Raw genomic sequence first — 20,868 nt, 5'->3', positions numbered from 1 at the left:
CGGGCTGGAGCTACAGCCCTGGAAAATCCTGCCGGGAAAAGGCTCCCAGGGGTTTTGGGAAACCCCCGGCTTGTTCGGGTGGAAGCTCGTGCTGGCATTACCATAGGGGCTTTTTTTTTTTTTTTTTTTTTTTTTTTTTTTTTTTTTTTTTTGTCTGTAAATACTTTAGCATAGCACGGCAGTAGCAGGGAATTTCCCTTTGAGTGAAGCCTTCAGTCATTTTGAAAAAATGGATTTTTTTAAGTCAAAACCCTCTCAAAAATTTCATGCTGCAGGCTTAGTATTGTTAGAGAAGGGAAGGGTTAGGTGTTAGGTCCTCCTGCCACGACACAACCTAGAGCAGATCCTGGGCTGTGGGTGGCCAGGCAGGGACAGCAGCGATTTCAGGAGCTGAGCTCTTCATCAGTGTCTGAGAGCTGACAGGTGAGGTGCTGAGAGAAAAGTGCCCTCTCTTCCCTCTTCCTTTTGTCACAAGGCTTGACCTGCACCGATGAGTCAAGGTGTGTAAGTCACCCGAATGATTTCTGTCTCCTTTTCACAGCAGGAAAAAGTGAGCCATGGGGAAAGGAAGCGGCTGCATCCGCTGTGCCAAAGGTTCCCAATCCCAACCCGACATCCCACAGGCATCCCTGTGCTGATTAAGCATGAGGGAATGTCCGCAGGGAAAGGAAAGCTCTGTTTTCTATTTTTTTTTATTAACTCAAACACTGAAACAAACAGCTGGAAGGAAAACTTGGTTCTGTAAGAATGTTTGTGTCGCATCCGGAGCCATCAAATGGCTCGGTGGCCTTTTTTTCCTGTACTTTTTTTGCCCTGTCCTCCACCAGCCTTGTACCTTCTCTGGTTGTTGTTTGCCCCTGAACTGAGCTCGTTTCATTAGATATATTAGCAAAAAGCCAGTTTGGCAGAAAAGTGGCCAGTTTTTTGTCAGGTCCATTAATTGAACCTGGGTCATGTTTGGTGTGAGGGCAAAAAGGGCAGGGAGTAAAAGGGATGGACACAAGCCCCCACCTTCTCTGTCAGGGTTTAGATTTTATATTGGTCCAACAGTATCATGAAACTTCACCTTAATGCCCTCTCAAAATTCAGCAGAAATTTCTGGATGAGGTCAGTGATGTAAAAGATGCATCTGATCTTGTGCTTTTTACTGTAAAACTCGAGTTATGACCCTCTTTTTCTTCAGGTAATTTAAATTTAACAGTTGCATCAGGACATGAACAATTGTTGATTAGCGTTGAGTTTAAAAAAAAAAAAAAAAAGCTATTGCCCTGAGCTGATAAGAGTCTATATATAGTACTATGTCCTGGGACCGGGATCCCACCTCCTGATATAGGTCCTGTGCCTGTGACTACAGGAAGTTGCCAAGACTTGTAATATTCCTAGAAAGTCACAGATAAACTTATTTTATTGTTACAGATATCACTGGTGTATACAAGTTAAAATTGGCTGCGCTTAACCACTCAGAACCGCCTGCTGTAATAAAATCACAACGAATGCCTTTGAACCATCCTTTATGAATTTTAAAAGAAATTAGTCTGCACAGCGTCCTCCATTGCGTCAGACAAGCAAAAATAACTAGCAGTGAATCACTTTTTTCAGGGAGCACAAACTTCACACCGGCGGAATGCTTTCGGCTCCGGCGGTAGCCGAGGGGGCTCCTTTAAGACTGGCACCATTTTGAAAGCTGCCCGGCACCAAGATGGCGCCGCCGCCCTCACTCCCCCCTCTCTTCCCGCCCACCACCCCTATGGCGCTCGCCCTGCACAAAGATGGCGCCGTGCCCGCCCCCAAGATGGCGGCGGGACGGGGCGATGGTGGCAAAACCGGCTGGGTGAGGTCAGATCCGGGGCGGGGCCGCTCGGGCAGGGTGGACAAAAGGCGCCGGAGCGGCGTGAGGGAGGGTGAACGCTGCGGGCAGGTGGGTGCGGCGGGTTCCCCTCATGGCCGCGGCGGGCAGGTGGGTGTGCCGCGCTCCCCTCACGCACCGGCGGGCTATGGGGACGCGTCCTCCTGTGGGGCGGTTTCCCGGAGGGGATGGGGTGAGACGCCGGGTCGAGGGGCGCGGCTGAGGGGGCTCGGAAGCGGCGAGCAGGAAGGATTTGCTGAGTAATTCGGCTGCGATTCGGTTCCTCCGTGTCCCGCCGTCCCTGCTCTCACACCGCCCGCGGCGGGAGGGTCCTGGCCCCGCCTGTGGGGTGAGGCAGGGCCGGGGTGTGCGTAGTGTCCCCCGAGCCGGGGGAGGACGCCGCTGTTTGCTACCTGCGGGCGGAAGCGCGGTGGGATTTATTTGTATCTCTCAGAGGATGTTTCCTTCTGTGTCCGGGAAGCCGCGGTAGAGTGGCGGGGGCTGGTGCCGAGGTGTGCTGGGTTGAGGGCTGGTGCTCATTGCTTAGAGCGGGAGAAGGTCAGGGAGTCCTCTCCTCCTAGTGCTGCCTTTGCGGCACTGTGCTATGGCTAAAATGCAATAGCTTCGGTTTCCAGGGCGTTACTTCAAAATCTGTCAGCCTCAGTGGTAACTGTCGGATCAAGAGGAATGAACCCTCGAACATCTTCAGCATTATGGGGTTGGATTTTCTCCCACTGATGTCTGTTCTTTTTCATTTCTCCCGGTTGCTGACACAATGCTCTCCGATGTTCCGCAGTCCTCTCCTACATGGCTGGAGGCTGGATGATTGAGAGATCCCTCTAAGGATCTGCTCCCTTGCCTGTTTTCCCATGCCCCGTACTGACATGCAGGAAGCAAGGGAAAAAACCCCAGCCCTGTTGTAATTTTTGTTGATGGTGCTAAACTGCTTCCAGTTCAAGAAGATCTGTTTTGTGAGGAAAGGGGGCAGTTGCTTGAATCTGGAGTGGTTAGGAGTGTGATCTCTGTTTTCTGATACTCCTGATAGTACCATTAACGTGGATCAGGCTTTTCAGACTCGAAAATAGGCAGTAAGGTCATCCCTTTCTCCATCTGACAATGATTTGTTATTCTGTCTCTGCTTGTGTAGGCTTAGTTCTGATATTAATATTCAGCATCTCTTTTGGCTGGGTCTGCAACACCTGCTTTTTGGTAATTTCTGTTAGAATAATACATGCTGGAAATTCCTTCCTGCTAAGAGTTCTACTTGTCTCCTAGTATTCTCACCATGTTTCTAGGTGTCAGTCTGTCTCTGGCTCCCAGTGACCCTCTGAGTGGTTTGTTGCTTCTTAGATACTGCTTGCTGAGCTTTTACATGTCCCTCTGCGAACTCAATTCCCTCTTTTTTGCTGATAATCTGTGTTTCATTTCAGGGAAACTGTTCCCATGGCTTGTGAGGAGTGCAGCGCTTCAGCACTTGCTTGGGATCCAGCACATAGGAATATCAGCCACTTCCAGCACAGAGAACTGACGTGTAGATAGCAGAACCCTGCTGCAAGGTGAGGGCTCTGGGACAGCTCTGAATGGTCAAAAAAAAAAAAAACCCACCACAACAGGGACCTGCTTGAACATCGATACAAAACAGAGTGCCTGAGATAATTAATGTGGAGAAAATGTGATTGGTCAGATGGTGATGAGGAGAGTGGTTGTATTTAATTGTCATAGTATTAATTAAATTCTGGGAGCCCTTAGCCAGCCTGGAGCTGACAAAGGAATTGAACTTTGTCTGAAGTAGAATATAACTGTATATAGTCACCCATAAAACTAATCCCTGGCCATGTAAACCCTGACTTCTCACTGCAGTTAACAGTAAAACAGAGGCTGCCCAGTAAATGTTTTGGTGACTGCTGTCTGAAAAGAATGCAGATGAGAAATAGGAAGAGCTTTTGGATTTGGTGGGTGCCCTTCCATTTCCCGTGGGGTGATGTTTAGTCTCCTGTGTAGGCGTCTCCAGGCAGCTTTTCCCAGTCACATGTGTGGGTGTCAGTTGGGCAACGGCAGAAATTAGTTGCAGGAATCTCCCAGCTTCCTTGGTTCTGCACTGGGACAGTTATTAAAGGGATTGCAGAATTCTGTGCCCATCTTCAAGATAGGAAATTGTGTCCAGCTTGGCCATGTTCTGAGCAGGGATGTGCAGTGTGTTGATTCCAGAATAGAAGAAATCCCTTAGGCTTGTCTGGTGTTCTGGCAGTTCACTGACTGTTTTTTTTTTTTCTTGTATTCATGGTATTTGAAAACTCTTTTAATTCTCGTAGGTCAAAGACAACATGCATAAATACTTACTTAAAGCATGCCAGAAGCCATGTGTTAAAAGCTAATGTTACCATGCCTGAGATGTGAGTGCCTGAAGCCTTCCAGTGGTGACTTTCTGAAGCTGGTTACATTGTAGTAACTGCTGCAGGCAGTCAGAGAGATGGTCTGTGATTTGGGGGTCCCTGATGCTACTTTAAAAAAAAATTAAATAAGCAGTGGAGGTCACATGTATCAAAATGCTGTTGTGTGATTACAGCAGGCTTTTTTAGAATCCTTCACATGCTTCTTCCATATACTAAAGAAGGTTTTTGTTCAGTAGAGTACTTGGGAAGCAAGTCTTTTTGTGTTCAATTGAGCTTAACTGATATCTCAGAAAATAGAGGGGCACCATCTTACTCTGCTGAGTGGTGCTGGAGAAGGGTTTATTAGGATTTTTGTGTGGGGCTCATTAAAGTGAGGAGGGGTGTGCACAGCTATTGTTTTGGTAATGGTTAAAATTTAGAGTTTTCAGCTGCAGTGTGCTGTTCTCCCTTTATGCATTTTACAAGTGTTTTCAAACCCAGCCTCAGTTTAGGATCTGCACACTAATACTGAACAGGCATTCAGCAGTCTACATGCTTTGGAGAGTGTATCTTGAATGCTTCCAAGAAACTGTTTTCTTAAACAGTGGTGCATGTGTCTTGTATTGCAGCTAGAAATCCAGTTCCTATAGCTGGGTTATATCTGCCCTTCCTGCTGCTGTGAGACTGCTTTTGAAACTAAAAGCTATTCAGTCCTGACCCCCTCTGCTAAAGTAACAATGCTGCCCTCAACTTGTGTACCAAACATTATTAACATCTGCTATGAAATTACCTTGGCAATTCACAAACCTCCTCTGCTGAACTGCTGCTCCTGTAGCTTCAGCCTACTTCTGTGCACAGTGTGCTGAACAAGTTAACAGGTTCTGCTTTAGTGTTGAGGTTTTATCAGGCCTTGATGATGCAAGGTGAGGTGGTCTGTTCTTTATTAATTAATACAGTCAGAAAATGTTCTGAGCTGGGAAGTCACAGTCATAGTTGTGGAGCTGGTGGTCCTGAGGGCAAGCCCTATAGGGAATATATGAAGAGGTACTTGCTCCTCTTTGCTCAGACTGGGGCAAAATAGGTGATGTCTTAATTGTCTTGGATTGTTCTTGTCTGTGTCATCTTTCATTCTGACTGGCTCATCTCTTGGCGCCTGAAAATAGCTGTGGTAACACCCATGGATTTGTCCATGTTGTGACAGTCTGTCAACAATGAATTAAGTTATTTTTGCTTTTACTCACTTTGAATTTTGTGTTGATTTCTTATTTGTTGTTAATTATGTCAAAGCTCTGTCTACACTTCCCACAGAGGACTGAGAGCAACTGGTTCTTCCAGCTCTTGGTGCTGGAGTTAAGTGCTGAAGAGCCCTCTCCTGCTTCTGGTGAGGTGCTTGGAACCGTTGTGTTTTTCTTGAGTAGTTACTAACAGAATTTATTCCATCACTTGTATTGGGCAGCACAAGGGACTGCTTCATTGTGTCCAGTTGGTAGAAGCCAGTTGTACTTTTCCAAGACAGCTTCAATGCCCTGTCCTTGAAGCATTTTTGTTATGGCAAATAGAAAATTAATTTTGGATAGGAAGCCTGTGGCCATGTACATTCATAATTTATAAGCTGACACAGCTGTTTCGCTCTGGTTTACATCAGTGTTGCAAGTCATCTGATGGCACTTAAATTTACAACACCAGCACACAGTCCCTGGCCCGAGTGTCAGTGATGCTGGTAACTGCAGGCTGCTCAGTTCTGTGCAGCTGGGGCAAAACACTGTCAGGAGGCAGAAAATGTGGCAGGCCAAGCCAAGTCCAGCATGGATTGTTCTGGTGGTGCAGCTGTTCTTCCCTGTACTTGTCAGGACATGCATGGTTGTGTGATGGTAAACAGGAGCTGTTGCACTAGATGCAAGACTGACAGTCTTGCATCTGACAGAGTCAACTAATGGGAGTCTGTAAAGATAAAATACTACCCCTATTGTAGGTGGATTATTCTTTTTAATGAACTTCAGGAAAGACACTGACACAGTGGATTCACTTCATCCTTCTGTATCTTGTGGTTTGGGTGGGGCTGAACATTGTGAAAACCACCTTACCCTGCTCTTGGTGTTGGGTTCACTGCCTCTTCCACTGAGAGGAGCGTAAGTTCTGGCAGCTATCGTTCCACCACTCTCCTTGTCTAAATGATAAATTTAACATAGAATCATAGAGTGGTTTGGGTTGGAAAGGACCAAAAAGATCATCTAGTGATCGTGTTCGCTTCTCTTTCTCTGAAGGTGTTTTGTCCCACGGGAGGGGTTTATCTTTTTAAAGCAGAAGGGGCCTGATACAGTGGTAATGGTTATTTAGGGCTTTGACATCTGGCTTCGCTGCTGTTTTGTTTTAAGCAGCAAAGGACAAACAACTCGAGTTGTTCCATCTCATGTCTTGGGCTTTTCCAGTTGATCACGTGACTGTCCTTGAGCTTGGAAGGTTTTCTGAGGGGTGCCTGAAAGCAGCTCTGTTTTCAGCCTCCCTTCCCACCCCCCCTTAATTCTGGACCTAATAAACATGTGGGAGGAGAAACATAAATTCCCAGTCCCATTTATGCTCAGTAAGCTCTTGCATTTCCTGATTTTTGAACAAAGAGCTCTGTGTCATGCCCTTCTTTAGGATTTCAGGTGGCAGCTTGCTGAGGAGGGAAGCTCTCCTCTGTTGAAAACTTACTATAACGTGTTGTAGCTCGTTAATGATCAGGGCTATAGTCTTGAAAGCATCAAGGCTTTTATTTCCTTTATCCACCTCTGATGCTATCAGCACCTGAACAATTCCCCCTCTCTCTGGGCTTCTGAGAGGTAAGAAATTCTGTTAGCAGGGTTTGACTTGTGCTTTGCAGTACACGATCTTAAAATAAAATCAACTGGTAATTAAAAATATGTGTAGATGAAACTAAAGGGTTGCAAGACTCAACATAAAATTCATCCACATCTACTTACCCAGAACTGTTTTGAGAGACTAATTCACTTGAAAGCTGCACATGACTAAAGGTGAAGATTTTCTTCAAATCCGAGGTTTGTGTTTTTGTATGTCCTAAGGATTAGCATATAAGTGCTTTTTGGCTAGTAGCTTTATTAGTAGCAGAATGGCCAACGGAAAAAAGGAGGAAAGAGGAGGCTGGATAAAGTCTTCAGCAATGAGTCAAGCTGATGAACTGGCCAGTGAAACAGAGCAGTGATGTTGTTCCTGTTCACTCTGTCCCGAGCTGGATGTGCTGACCAGCAGCTGCAAGCAGGAATTTGAAGCACTGTTCAGCTAGGTGTCTGTTCACAATAGGTCAGTCTTCAGCTTTTGAAATTAAATGGTTTTGGATAGAAGAATTGTCCAAATCAGAGACTAGTTACTCTGTTGATACCTGTGGTTTGTGGGAAGCATTCATGCTCTCAGCTCTGTCAGCCTTTAAGAACATACTTGCTGCTTTTATGATGTCTGTCAGCTAGATAGGTTTAATCTTGTTTCTGACTGGTTTTACTGTGTAGGTGTGGTTTGTTCAGAATGTCCCTGTCATTCCAGCAGTGATTATCTTTCTCCTCCAGGTGTGTTTGGTAAAACATAGGATTAGTACTTGGTGATGCTTATGGTTGGCTGAAGGCTGGGTAGGTTTGGCAGGCTGGTTATATAAGTCTGGAACTGCTGTTCTTTCACTTGGATCAGCCTGTTCAGCATTAGTGGGGAGGCTGTAGATTTGTGCCCAGCAGGCTGAGGCAGGGATAGTCCCTGGTGGGATGCAGATCTGGATCCAGGTGAATTTGCAGGCCCTGGAGAGGTATGTGTAGACAAACATGGATTGTGTGAATATTTCAGGAGCATATTTATCTATGCTGGATTGATCCTGCTGTATGACAATGAGGCTTAAGCATACAGATCATCCACTGAACAGTCTCATAGGTTGCTGCACTAAACTGAGGTGGTTCTACATTGGATATAGAAAAGCTCAAAGTAGTGTTGCTTGATGTAGCTGAAACCCTCCAACATAGTCATTTCTGAGGGGGCAGGGAATGAGGGACTGTGTGATAGCAAGGAAAGGCCTGTGGAATGCAAAACTTGAAACATCTTTGAGACAGCCAATTGTAAGATTTCCCCTCTTTCACCCCCCCCCCCCCCCCCCCCCCCAAGCCATTCTATTTAATTATACCTTTGGAAAACTTACTTTCTGATGTGTTTGGTAAGTTGACAGGAGCTTAGACACAGAAGTTTTGATGTATCAGTTTATGCAAGTTTAGTGGAGTCAGCTTGTCCTTGAACTTAAGCACTCTTCCAAAATCTCAATATTGATGACTTCCCTGTGACAGAGGTAACTACCCTGCAAATGCATTGCCTGTTCCTGTGCTCCAACTGGATGGTTCTGCTTATATATTTGAAGTATATACCAAGGAGCTTGGATCCTTCTTCACCCTTCACCAACATTGCTCTGACACTGAACTTCCTTTTCCATAGCTGTTACTGTCAGATAGCTGACAGTCTGTCACTCAGTTCAGGTGCTCTGTGCTCAGACCTTGGTGAGCCTCTGTGATAGGAGTGATTTGGCAAATAAAACTTCTTCACAGTGAATATTTTGCTGCTGACAAGGTGTCCTGGAATCTAATCTTCAAAAGAGCAGAAGCTTGAAGTCTCCGATGTGCTGGTCCTGGGGATCTTGGTCACAAGTAAGATAGCTTTTATCTCTGGCTAGCTCTCTTCGTGCAAGGATTGTTCCCAGTCCTAGGCCAGAATTATACCCTCCATGTAAATCCCTCTGTTCTACTGCCTGTGTTGGCAGAGTTGGTGTTCCAGCTACCTTTGTGTTTTCTTCCTGTAGAGTGGTGGAAATCCCAGCCCTTGTGGGAGGAATCCTGTGCATGGGAGAATCAAGTGACAGAGATGACCCCTGAGAATTTGACTTATAGTCTGCTGTTGTCATCCACCCCAGTAGCAAAACTGCTCTAATTCATCATGGAGAACGTTGCAACGAGAATTGTGTTCTGAAATGATTGAGGTGGAGTTCATGAAATAAAGATGACACTTGATGACAAGATAGTTCTACATCAGGAGATTTATCGGGAATTAGAACTGGATTGCATGCACAGGGAATCTGGGTGAAGAGGGATGTGACTTTGCTCATCTACTTTTTCAAGTTTTTGCTGGGTAGTTTTCCCTCTTACTGTAGATGCTGAGAATAAGGTTAGATAAGACACCAAATTCCAGCTCCTGCAAAGGTGACCCCTAGTTATATTGTTCCTCCTTGGGACTTGAATGGGGTCTCTGCTGCTGCCAGAAGTGAGAATTTGCTGCCAGAAGTGAGAATTTGCTGCCAGTGTTCTTTTCTTCCTCTAGTGCCCCTGTAATTGTTCCTGGTAGGCAGGAGATTTCCTGCTCCACCCTGTTAATTGCTGACACTGAACTGTAAAAGGTTCTCAGGGGATGCTCATGAATTTTTTTTGGTTTGTTTTGTAAGTGCACAGTGTAAAGGGGGATTTCTTACCCCATGTAACTGGTAAGCAGCATGAGGGAGCCAGCTGTGCTAATTTCTTTTTTTGTTTCCTTCCTGTGTATCCTGAGCTAAAAATGAAAGTGAGTAGAAGGTTCATTTCTTGTGAGAAAGAATTAGGCATTTTCTGGATTGAGCAAAATAAAATGAATAAACCCAGCTCTAAAACTCATGTTTGCAAATGTCATGAGACCCCGTTCCTGAAAAGAGATCATCCCAGTTTTATAATCCTACTATGAAGGATATGATATTTCCTACAAGTTTCTCAACCAAGAGGGATGAAGGAGGAAGCAGGAAGGATCTTTGAGGAGAAGTAGTATCAAGGCAAGAGGAAAGAGAGAAACGTATTTTTTTCTCCTTGATGTGGAGTAGGTGGAATAGGTTCTTTCATGAATAGCTGTTTAACTGCTGGATTAATTTCAGATGTTCTGGTGTGTACAGAGCTTCTGTACTCTCCTTTATCCTGCACTTACTATTTCTGTAGTACACACAGACAGCTTTCCCTAAATCTGTCTTGTACGTGAGCTCTCCCCTCCCTGAGGCACGTGTATTCTGAGGAAGCTGAAATGCCTTGGCTAGGGCTTGTAGCACAGTAGTCACAGGGCTGGGAGGGAGGCTTTGAATGCCTTGTTACTCCTCTCTGGCTGCTCAGGTGCTGTCCAGAAGAGGTTCAGCTTTGCCTGCTCCCTCCCCTGTGGATGCACAACCCTCCTGCCCTGTTTAGTGCAGTTGTTTCTGCAGAGGTATGTCAGCCACTTCTCAGGGGCTCTGCAGTCCTACAAGGCTTTTTTTTTTTTTTTTTTTTTTTTTTTTTTTTGCCTATGACACTGCTCTAGGTAGTTGTTTTCTTCCCTTGTTTGTGACTTAACTGGTTGTTCGCTAATAAATTTATAGTTCCTTGTTTTACTGAATTTCTAGAACAGGTAATGCCATTTTTTTCTCTCAAAATAACCCACTCAGGAAAAAAGAGTGGCATTTTCCCAGTCTGTCTTTTGTGATGGACTAATGTAGTGTTGGGCCTGGGCCTGGTCTGGACCTGGGCAGAAGGAAAAACATTACTTCAGGAATGGTTTTCATCTATCAATCTACCACCTGTAGTTGCTTGGAGCTTTCTGAAGCAGCACTGAGCCAAAGATGTCATTGGACCATTTATTGTTATGAACAGCAAACCAAAGAATAGAGTTCTGTATTTAGTGTCTCTAGGGAATGTGGTGCTTTCTGAGTCCACGTTAGGAATGGCTTTCTTTGCAGTTCAGTGATGGAAGGCAATTTTAAGTAAAAACTTGAGTTTTACGAAAGCAGGTGGTATGGGCACCCCCCGCCTTGTCACAGAAGGCTTTGTCCCAACCAGTGATATTGAGCTTTCAGCCCCCCAGGACTTATTGGACTGTCTGTACAAATGAAATCTTATGGCTTGGGGTAGCATAATTGAATTTTTGTTTTCTCCTTTATATTTGAATTGTGTGAGTTTCAAAATGACTGAAAGATTAGTGCTTGTCTTGCTCCTGTACTTTGCTAGGATGCTGTGGCATTACTGCTTTTTCACCATCATTAGAATGAGTTACAGTGATGCCACATTCTTCTGTGTTACCTGTCAAATGGGGGAATTCTGTGAGCTCCATTATCCACATTATCCAATTATCCATTATCAGTCAGTCTTGGGGGCTTTGTATGGTTTGTTGAAGAGCATGCTCTAAGTTACATCTGCAAGTCTCAAGGACAAGCACTGCCATCAGGCCTATGCCTCCCAGAACATTTTGGTTTCCTTGGTGAGGCTTAAATCCCAGCTGAAATGAACTCTAGGTGGGAGTGGGAGGATTGGTCAGAGAAGCAAATTCTTCAAAGTATGTTTCCCCCTTTCTCTGCTTCTGAAGAAAGAAAGGCAAAAACCCAGCTGCTACAGCATTTCAGTACTGAATTTATCAGAAGGCAAGTAGCTAATCTTTCCTTGGAGAATTAACACAAGGGAAGGAAGCCAAAATTACTTACTTGGAAAAGTCATTATATTGAGCAATGTTTGTTCTCTTTCCCAGCTTGCTTTATGAATGTCATAATGAGTTGCATCAGTGAAGTGGTTATAGGAAGCATAACTGTATTGTATGTAGATCTTTTCCTCACCCTTCAATCTGAGAACCAGCCATATGCAGAATATTATGTAGAAGCAATAACAAACCAATGATAGATATGCTCTGTGTGTAGGTTTTATCACTTCTAACAGTGCTGGCAAATTCCTTCATCCCTGAAGTAAAATCCCTGGATAAAACAGTAACTTTCCAAATACTGGTATGGTCAAGGGAATTAAATCTGCCCTGTGATCTTTCTTTTAGTGTGTCTTACCCCACAGATTAACAATAAGTACCAGTTCTGAGGTTTTTGTGACAATTTATCTGTCAGGGAAGACTGAACAAACTTCGCCGCCTGGGCTGTAGCGAATGACTCACAGGCAGCCTCATTCATTTGTCTCACAGTTACTTGAAATTGCATCTTGACTAATCCCAGTTTTGCTATGCCAGCACTTAACATGTGTTTTCTCATGCCCTCTTGAAGAGCAGAACAAAACCCTTTAAGCTGTTTCTGGTTTGCTTCCAGGTGAATCATGATTCCAGTCACCGAGCTGCGCTACTTCGCTGATACTCAGCCAGCCTATCGCATCCTGAAGCCGTGGTGGGACGTCTTCACGGACTACATTTCCATTGTGATGCTGATGATCGCAGTGTTCGGAGGGACGCTGCAGGTCACCCAGGACAAAATGATTTGTTTGCCCTGTAAATGGGTTACCAAAGACTCTTGCAATGACTCTGTCAGGGGATGGACAGTGGCAGCCCCGGAGCGTACCTACTACAACACTAGTCTTGTTCCCTCTGCCGATTCGGGGCCTACCGGGATCCGATACGATCTGGACCGGCACCAGTACAACTATGTGGATGCCGTGTGTTACGAGAACCGTCTTCACTGGTTTGCCAAGTATTTTCCTTACCTAGTGCTGCTACATACCCTCATATTTCTTGCTTGTAGCAACTTCTGGTTCAAGTTCCCGAGGACCAGCTCCAAGCTGGAGCATTTTGTGTCTATTTTGCTTAAGTGTTTTGACTCTCCATGGACAACGAGAGCATTGTCTGAGACAGTGGTGGAAGAGAGTGATACCAAACCAGCATTTGGGAAAATGAATGGCTCCATGGACAAGAAATCCTCCACAGTCAGTGAGGATGTGGAAGCCACTGTTCCCATGCTGCAGAGAACAAAGTCTCGAATTGAGCAAGGGATTGTGGACAGGTCTGAGACTGGTGTCTTAGACAAAAAGGAAGGTGAGCAAGCCAAAGCACTCTTTGAGAAGGTGAAAAAGTTCCGTACTCACGTGGAAGAGGGAGACATAGTTTATCGCCTGTACATGAGACAGACCATAATCAAAGTAATCAAGTTCATTCTGATAATTTGCTATACTGTGTACTATGTCAACAACATAACGTTTGATGTAGACTGTAAAGTGGACATTGAGAGCTTGACTGGCTACAGGATGTACCGCTGTGCTCATCCTTTGGCCACTCTCTTCAAAATCTTGGCTTCTTTCTACATCAGTCTGGTGATTTTCTATGGTTTGATCTGCATGTACACGCTGTGGTGGATGTTGAGGCGGTCACTCAAGAAATACTCCTTTGAGTCTATCCGGGAGGAGAGCAGTTACAGTGACATCCCTGATGTGAAAAATGACTTTGCTTTTATGCTCCATCTGATTGATCAGTATGACCCCCTTTATTCCAAGCGTTTTGCTGTCTTTCTGTCGGAGGTGAGTGAGAACAAATTGCGGCAGCTGAACCTCAACAATGAGTGGACTTTGGAGAAACTACGCCAGAGGATCACCAAAAACTCTCAGGATAAGCTGGAATTGCACCTTTTCATGTTGAGTGGCATTCCTGACACAGTCTTTGACCTCATTGAGTTGGAGGTCTTGAAGCTGGAGCTTATCCCTGATGTCACTATTCCCCCCAGCATTGCTCAGCTCACCAGCCTTAAGGAACTGTGGCTTTACCACACAGCTGCCAAAATTGAGGCCCCAGCCCTTGCCTTCTTGAGGGAGAATTTGAAATCTCTCCACATCAAGTTCACAGACATTAAGGAGATTCCTCTTTGGATTTATAGCCTGAAGACACTAGAGGAGCTTCACCTGACAGGGAATCTGAGTGCTGAAAACAACCGGTACATTGTGATAGATGGACTGAGGGAGCTGAAGAGGCTGAAGGTGTTGAGGATGAAGAGTAACCTCACCAAACTGCCACAGGTGGTGACAGATGTTGGTGTGCATCTTCAGAAGCTTTCCATCAATAATGAGGGCACCAAGCTCATTGTCCTCAACAGCCTTAAGAAGATGGTCAACCTGACAGAGCTTGAGCTGATCCGGTGTGACTTGGAACGCATTCCTCACTCCATCTTTAGCCTCCACAATCTGCAGGAAATAGACCTGAAGGACAACAACCTAAAGACCATTGAGGAAATCATCAGCTTCCAGCACTTACATCGTCTCACTTGCCTTAAATTGTGGTACAACCACATTGCCTACATCCCCATGCAGATAGGCAACCTGACCAACTTAGAACGCCTTTACCTGAACCGTAACAAGATAGAAAAGATCCCTACCCAGCTCTTCTATTGCCGAAAACTTCGGTACTTGGATCTCAGCCACAACAACTTAACATTCATACCACCAGATGTTGGACTTCTTCAAAACCTGCAGAATCTGGCTGTGACAGCCAACAGGGTAAGTGAGCAAAGAGCTGAGTTGCTGTGTGAGGAAATAGCGTTGGCACTCTGTTATCTGTGTGATTAAACATGCTACAATGGTCTGTGGATAGCCTGGCACTGCATTTGTATCTCTTTGAGGGGTTTATCTAAGGTCAAACATTGCAGATAGCTCCTGGGCAAGCCTGTCTTCCAAGAGTCCTTGTTCTGTTGCATTTCCTCTCTTAACAGTGAGTGCTTCCAAGTGCCAGTTGGAGGCTGTTTAGAAACCCTGCAAGTCAGTTGTTTCTCAGTAGTTGTAAGCATGTAGCCTCTAGATTGACATCAGTTTTGGGTTTAAAATGGAGATGTGAGAAACTGTAATTTTAATCTAAAACTATGTGCTTAAACCTGTCTACTTGAGACATGAAGTAGAAGTAAATGAAGTACATACACTATGGGAACAGCCATGTAGGGAATGCGGGTCTGGCTTACAACTTTCCTTAGAGTACTTTGCATTTGCAGAGAGTATGCCATAGTTTGGTCTTGTAAACATGTGCTTTTTGTTTCAGTCTAAGTGCAGGGCAGATTACAGAGGATGACCAAGTGTGCTCTGCTGCCTGATTACCATAAGCTGTTTTATGGCTTGTGTTGGAGGGTGTTTATTTGCTTAAAGGAAAACTATACCTATGTCTATTTTTTTGTGCCTTTGTTTAAGACTAAGGAGACTTCGTTTACCGTGTCTGACAAAGTCGAAGCTTTCATTCATTCTGTCTGCAAATTCCTGGGAGACTCTTTCCCTTTCAGTTTATTCTCACCTAAAGTTGAAAGAGCCTCTGACATAAATACAAGTTGCAGACAGATCTAATAAGGCGCTTCTGGTTTCTTCTAGGACCAAGCAGAATTGTCCTGGAGCAGTGCTAGTTTTCACTGTCATACATCAAGGCCTTTTCTACTGTTGGCAAGATCTGTTCCTGGGTGAACACTGCCAGATTTCTTGTGAGAATTACAGAACAGCCTGAGTGTGGTTTGGCTTTTCACAGAAGTGCTCTCAAATCAAGTATTTAATTGCTAATACATTTCAATATTAGACAGGGTTCCTAAAACTCCAGCTGTATTTTGAGGCTAGTGTCTGAAAGCTTGTGCCTCTGCAGAGTAGGGGCAGATATTCAGTAATTCCAGCTGAACAGCTGCTCACTGGGGTTTCCTGGCACTGGCGGGTTGTGCATCTGTTTGCGTGGGTGGCTGAAGCTCTGGTAAACTTTGTGTTATGTTACTGTTCAGAACCCAGATAATTATGCACCATTTGCCTTCTGGCAGCCTTCCTAGCACAGCTTCCCAAGAGTTAATCTGCAGTGTATTCTCGGCAGTTTTGGGGTGGAGCATTTCTTGGATGAGAGGAGTTAGAGGCAGCTCCATTTCCTGCAGCACAGTGTGGTACCACCCATTTCTCTCTGGGAAAAACCATGCAACAGGAAGGCTGGAGCAGCCCTTGCTCTGGTGTGTTCAGAAACAGAAGGTGGTGAGGACCCCATGGAACAACCAACATGTACCAGGTACCTGGGCAAGCCAGAATTACTGGAGCTCTGACAGCCTGGTCACTCCCAGTAAATGGTGACAGCAAGAAACACAAGGACTGGCAGACTGGCACTTCCCAAGGCCAGGAGTTATCTCAAATGTCCTCTCCTAGCTTAGCAGTCTTAGTAAATAGAGACTTCTGGAGTTGGCTGGCACTACTGTCCCATTCTGGAAAGCAGGCTGTTGTAACACATTGCTTCCTTCCTAAACCAATACTTGTGCCTCAAATAACTCTATTATTTTCAAGAGTCTGTGATCATATGTTGCTGTTTGCAAAACACTCCAGTACCAGTAACAATGACTGGATTCAGTTGTCTCTAATTCTGTTGTGGTTCTATCTTGGCTTTTCCTTAGACGACTCCTTGTTCAGAATGGATTGCAGGCTAATTTAGCCATGAATTATATGATACATAATTTGAGTTTTAGGAAAGTCATGTTTGCTTTTTAAGGCAAGTGATTGTCTCCAAGCTGAGACTTTGTATTAAGGGGAGAATCTTGAGTTGCTGCAATTAGTTTTTAGCTTAGTGTTTGCTAAACCTTAGCCATAGAAAGAAATTCTTTGGAAGAACTGGACTATTACAAGGACTTGCTAGAAATAAGCCTTATTAAATCAGTGATTCATGGTTATCTGAAGGTGGTGCTGGTGGCTTCACTGTTATTGTATTTTGCACTGTAAAAAGCCCCTGTGACTTGGAGCCTAGAAAGTATTTGCAGTGTTTCACAGCCCTACAGAAATGATGGAAGAAGATGGCCAGAAGGTTGTACCCATGAAGCCTCTGGTCACCTTACAGCCCAAGTAGAAGTTCTGATTAAATCCAGTGTTTGTTCAGTAGAATGGCTTCATAAAGCAAAGGAACTAAGATCCAGACAGAACAAAGGATTTGGGGTGGAAAGAAGTCAGTACAGATGAAACCATATGCCAGTATAGGCTGGCTGTGAGCAGGTTTATGGTCCTCTAATCCTGGCCTTGGAAACAATACCTGCTTTAGCCACCATTATTGGTGATCTCTTATCACTAGTGCAATGGCTGAAAGAGGAATCAATACGATCATAGTGCTGGAAGCACCCAAAGCAGGAAGCTCAGAAAGCAGGAACTCACGCAAAGGAGAAGTGGATGGTTGTAAACCCTGGAGCTTCGTGCTGGCTTGTTGGTCACTTGTGAAGGTGTGTCCATGTTTGCTGGTGACTTTGCCTATGGTTGGTTTCTTTTTTACAGATTGAGAGTCTCCCACCGGAGCTATTCCAGTGCAGGAAGCTGAGAACCTTGAACCTGGGAAACAACGTGCTGCAGTCCCTGCCCTCCCGGGTGGGAGAGCTGATGAACCTGTCGCAGATAGAGCTGCGAGGGAACCGCCTGGAGTGCTTGCCTGTGGAGCTGGGGGAGTGCCCGCTGCTGAAACGCAGTGGGCTCGTGGTGGAGGAGGACCTGTTCAACACCCTGCCCTTGGAAGTCAAAGAGCGTCTGTGGAGGGCAGACAAAGAGCAAGCTTGAACCCCTGACAAAAGGGAAAAGCCTCTGATCAACCAGAAGAAAACAAAAGGCCATTTCAGTCCCCTTTCACCCAGATGCTCCCCTTTCTCCACTCCAATCACTATCAAACTGGCCAAGGAGTCCTTGACAAACATGACTCTGAATGAGTCAGCTTCTTGCCTCAGATGCAGGATGGGGGAGGCTTGGGATCAGGATGAAGATCAAGACAGATTAATTGGCCTCTGAGCCAGGCCCAGGGGGAATTAGAGGTGTTGCTGTTCTGGACAGGAATTGGGGTGAGGTGGATGGTGCTGGTGAGATGAAATGACCTTTGAATGGAGGAGAAAATGAATGTGAGGATTGCTGCATTGCTCCTAACAGGGCTTATATGTGTCAGGGAGTCCAGTGTTCTGCAAGCAAAGATCAAGAGACAAGGAAACCTCTTGAACCTCCATCTCTGTGACAGCTGGTACTGCTCCTGTCTGACTCAGATTCAGTCAGTGAGGCCCCAGATTGGGGTGGGATAGGACACAGACAGCTGATTTTATCTAGATGCTGGCATTAGGATTTGGGAGATAAATATCTTGAAGCTGCTTGAAGGCAGAATTTTTTTTTTAAACTAATTTTCGTTCCCCTTTGCACACTCCCCACCTTCTCCTTTGCCCCTGGAGAAGGAACCAAACTCTCTGCTCCTTTAAGATTGCACTATTGTAACGGTTTCAAGTCACTTGTGTGGGTGAGTAGATCACAGCATCCTTCTCCAGCTGATGTCCTGGAGGCACTAACTGACAGAATTCCAGAGCTTTAGCCTGTCTGAAATGGATGGTTATAGTGCAAGTAGGAGATCTGGATAAAAAGCAGTTGGACTGTCTAATCTACTCTCCCAGAAGCATGGAGTTGCTTCTGGCTTTTAGTTCCAAGTTACTTTTTAACTGCTGGTATTTTGTTGCATATCAAGTAGAAATGTACAACTGGCCAGTGTGTCAGGGCCTCTCATGGGGTTGAAGAGGAAATTTGAGATTCCTCTGCACCTCTAGTTCCCCATTCTGCCTTCCCTCACAATTAAGTTGTTAATTTAAGTTTTTCAGTGCTCTGCCAGTGTTTTTCATGGATGCAATCTAGAGAACTGCTTGATTGTTCTCTTCTGTTGTTCCCCTCACTTTAACTGCTGTCAGTTCCTGTTACACCTCTTGACCTAAATAAGAGGCTAATGCTGATTGAACCTGGTGCTGGAAAAGAAACCTTGTCCTCCTGTTTGTTCCTTCCCTTTTCATTCCCTCAGTGTTAAGGAGGAGGGTGAGAATCCTCTGTGGACTGAGCTCTTCCGGCTTCCTGGAACAGAACAGCCTTTACTGAAACAAGTTTGACCTGTTTGGTGGTATTTGACAAAAAAACCCCATAACCTTCTGGGCTGGCAGAGGTAGATAAAGTGTAACAGTTACTGATTTTCATGTCCTTAAAGTGGGGTGGTTAAGATACCTCCAGGATGAAAAGGTCTTAATTTTTCCATCAGAAGGAAGAGGAGGTGCCTGGACCTACAGGTCCTGGTTATAACATTCTGCATCAGACCAACAGGTCAGCTCCAAGGTGCAGTGCTGCAAGCTGGGCCATGAGATGTTTGGAGGCCTCCCATGTGTACAAAGGGGGAAGCTCCATCCAGCTCCAGAGTGATTCCTGACAAGCTGCCAGCGGGTACCCTGGCTCATCACCTGGCTTGTGGTGATCCCATGGATGTTGGGGCAATAAGGCACAGTGTGGCTCTCTTCATCAGATGTAAGATATGAAATATATATATATATACTAAATATGCTGAAACCATGAACAATGTTGACTGGACTCTGGATTTATTGATGTTCAGATGCTTAAATAAAGCTACATTAAAATCAGGAGATCTGTTTATAAAGCTGCTTTTAAGAAAACTGTAAATCTTGCTTCCCTTAGTCCATTCATTATGAAATGTCTAAACAGTTCTGGGGATAATATAATTGAATCTCCATCTGGGAGGCAAGGTACTGTAAAAGCTTTTCTGGCTTCTAATAGGGTTAGTGTCTTGAAATTGTGTTAGAGCTGGGGCCACAGCTGAAAGGATAGGGAAGGACTGATGCTGATTGGATTGTATTTGTATTTGCCTGAGCATTTTGGATCACAGAAAAGACAGAAATTGCTAGGTGGGCTTTGCTTCTTGAGTAAAGCAGGAATAGCTTCAGGCTTAGCTACAGAAATGCTGTTTTCCAGTCAGTTCCCTGTGGTGGATGTGGGGGCTGTTTGGATGGTGTAGGAACCTTTTTTCCTTAGTCTGTGCTAGAAGATAGCACTGGAGAGTAATGGCCACTGAATGGAGATGTGGACTCTGTTTGCTATTCAAGGCCACTGGGTGACTGTTTTATTACACATGTATTTTAGACCAGGCAGGGCTGAAAGGGCAAAGCACCCCCTAGGAGTTTCACCTGGCTCACAGGAACAGTGAGCTTCCTCCAGGAAATCTCTACATCTCCAATCTAGATGAGTGCTTTGACTCTTGTTTCCAGGTGTGGTCTTAGTTTATAATCTAAACTTTGCACAGCTGGGTTAGAGTTTCTATAAGCAGCTCCTGGAAGTGTGCTGCAATGCTTCTAGAAGCTTGCAAGCTCCTGAACAGCTCTGTATCCCAGCAGGGTGGGTGAACAACAGGCTGTTCTGCCAGAAGGGAGGGACTGCCTCCAACTCCTGACCAGGTCATAGTGCTGTGCTCCTGCTGCTTCCTGAGTAGAGACTGCCCTGGACCTGAGGTGTGCAAAGCAATTGTAAGGCTTGTATTGATCATGCATGAAAAGGCCAGCTTTGTGCTGCTTTTGCAATAGTCCGAGCTTAACTCTTGGTTCTGGCTGCCGGGGCTTGAGAGCTCCCTATGTGGCAAAGTGGGGATGAGCAGTCTGGTGACATTTTTGTACTGGAAACTTTGTCACTCTGAAAGACAGCAATGTGTATTATTTATTTCTGATACCTGCTGCTTGGTCTCCCTTTTGATTCCAGAGTGTCAGTCTTGTATGATGAGATGGAAAAAGCTTTAGAACTTCCAAGGATAGGATCTAGAGCATGAGTCCTGTACATGTTTGTGAGTGAGAACTGCTGCAAAACTCAACCCACAGCAGAGCGAGTTACTTCCCAAACTTTTCTGGATTGCTCATTCTGTGGGAGATGTCCTTACATCAACAGTCCATCCTCGTTACAAGTGTTCAATCCATGAATATTCTGTATTTTCCTTCAAGTTTCCATCAGACTGAAGCTTAGGGGGTTAATTTCTGACACAGATCTGTGTATTCACAAAAAACATTCAGTTTAAGCAGGCAGTCACTGCCCTGGTCAGTGTCTTGTTCTCCTGACAAGCTTTTCAAAACAGTAGCATACCAGATTATTT

General features: G+C 45.0%; 1 protein-coding gene across 4 annotated transcripts; it reads left to right on the top strand.

Annotated features, from left to right (window-relative positions):
* The first annotated feature begins 1,883 nt into the window (after positions 1-1,883).
* LRRC8A (leucine rich repeat containing 8 VRAC subunit A) lies at positions 1,884-20,289 on the top strand. Of its 4 annotated transcripts, none has more exons than XM_062505513.1 (5): positions 1,926-1,957; positions 3,277-3,402; positions 12,299-12,474; positions 12,532-14,462; positions 17,217-20,289. In XM_062505513.1, exons 3-5 carry the CDS (start codon positions 12,306-12,308, stop codon positions 17,490-17,492), a joined length of 2,376 nt encoding a protein of 791 aa, XP_062361497.1. In that variant the 5' UTR covers positions 1,926-1,957; positions 3,277-3,402; positions 12,299-12,305; the 3' UTR covers positions 17,493-20,289. The 4 variants fall into 4 exon arrangements, with proteins under 4 accessions (XP_062361496.1, XP_062361497.1, XP_062361498.1 ...); XM_062505514.1 differs by adding an exon at positions 15,315-15,421 and having other exon boundaries at positions 12,299-14,462; positions 17,217-17,250; XM_062505512.1 differs by lacking the exon at positions 1,926-1,957 and adding an exon at positions 1,884-1,918 and having other exon boundaries at positions 12,299-14,462.
* The last annotated feature ends 579 nt before the right edge of the window (positions 20,290-20,868 follow it).

This window comes from Cinclus cinclus, chromosome 19, assembly GCF_963662255.1.
Source record: "Cinclus cinclus chromosome 19, bCinCin1.1, whole genome shotgun sequence".
Lineage (NCBI taxonomy): Eukaryota > Metazoa > Chordata > Aves > Passeriformes > Cinclidae > Cinclus > Cinclus cinclus.
This window is presented reverse-complemented; position numbering and strand designations above follow the sequence as displayed.

What these genes read in the sequence shown, in the direction of transcription:
- LRRC8A (XM_062505512.1), top strand. Translation starts at nt 12,306, where the DNA reads ATGATTCCAGTCACCGAGCTGCGCTACTTCGCTGATACTCAGCCAGCC. An exon ending in TGGCTGTGACAGCCAACAGG is followed by an intron (nt 14,463 to 17,216) that starts GTAAGTGAGCAA and finishes TCTTTTTTACAG; the next exon opens with ATTGAGAGTCTCCCACCGGA.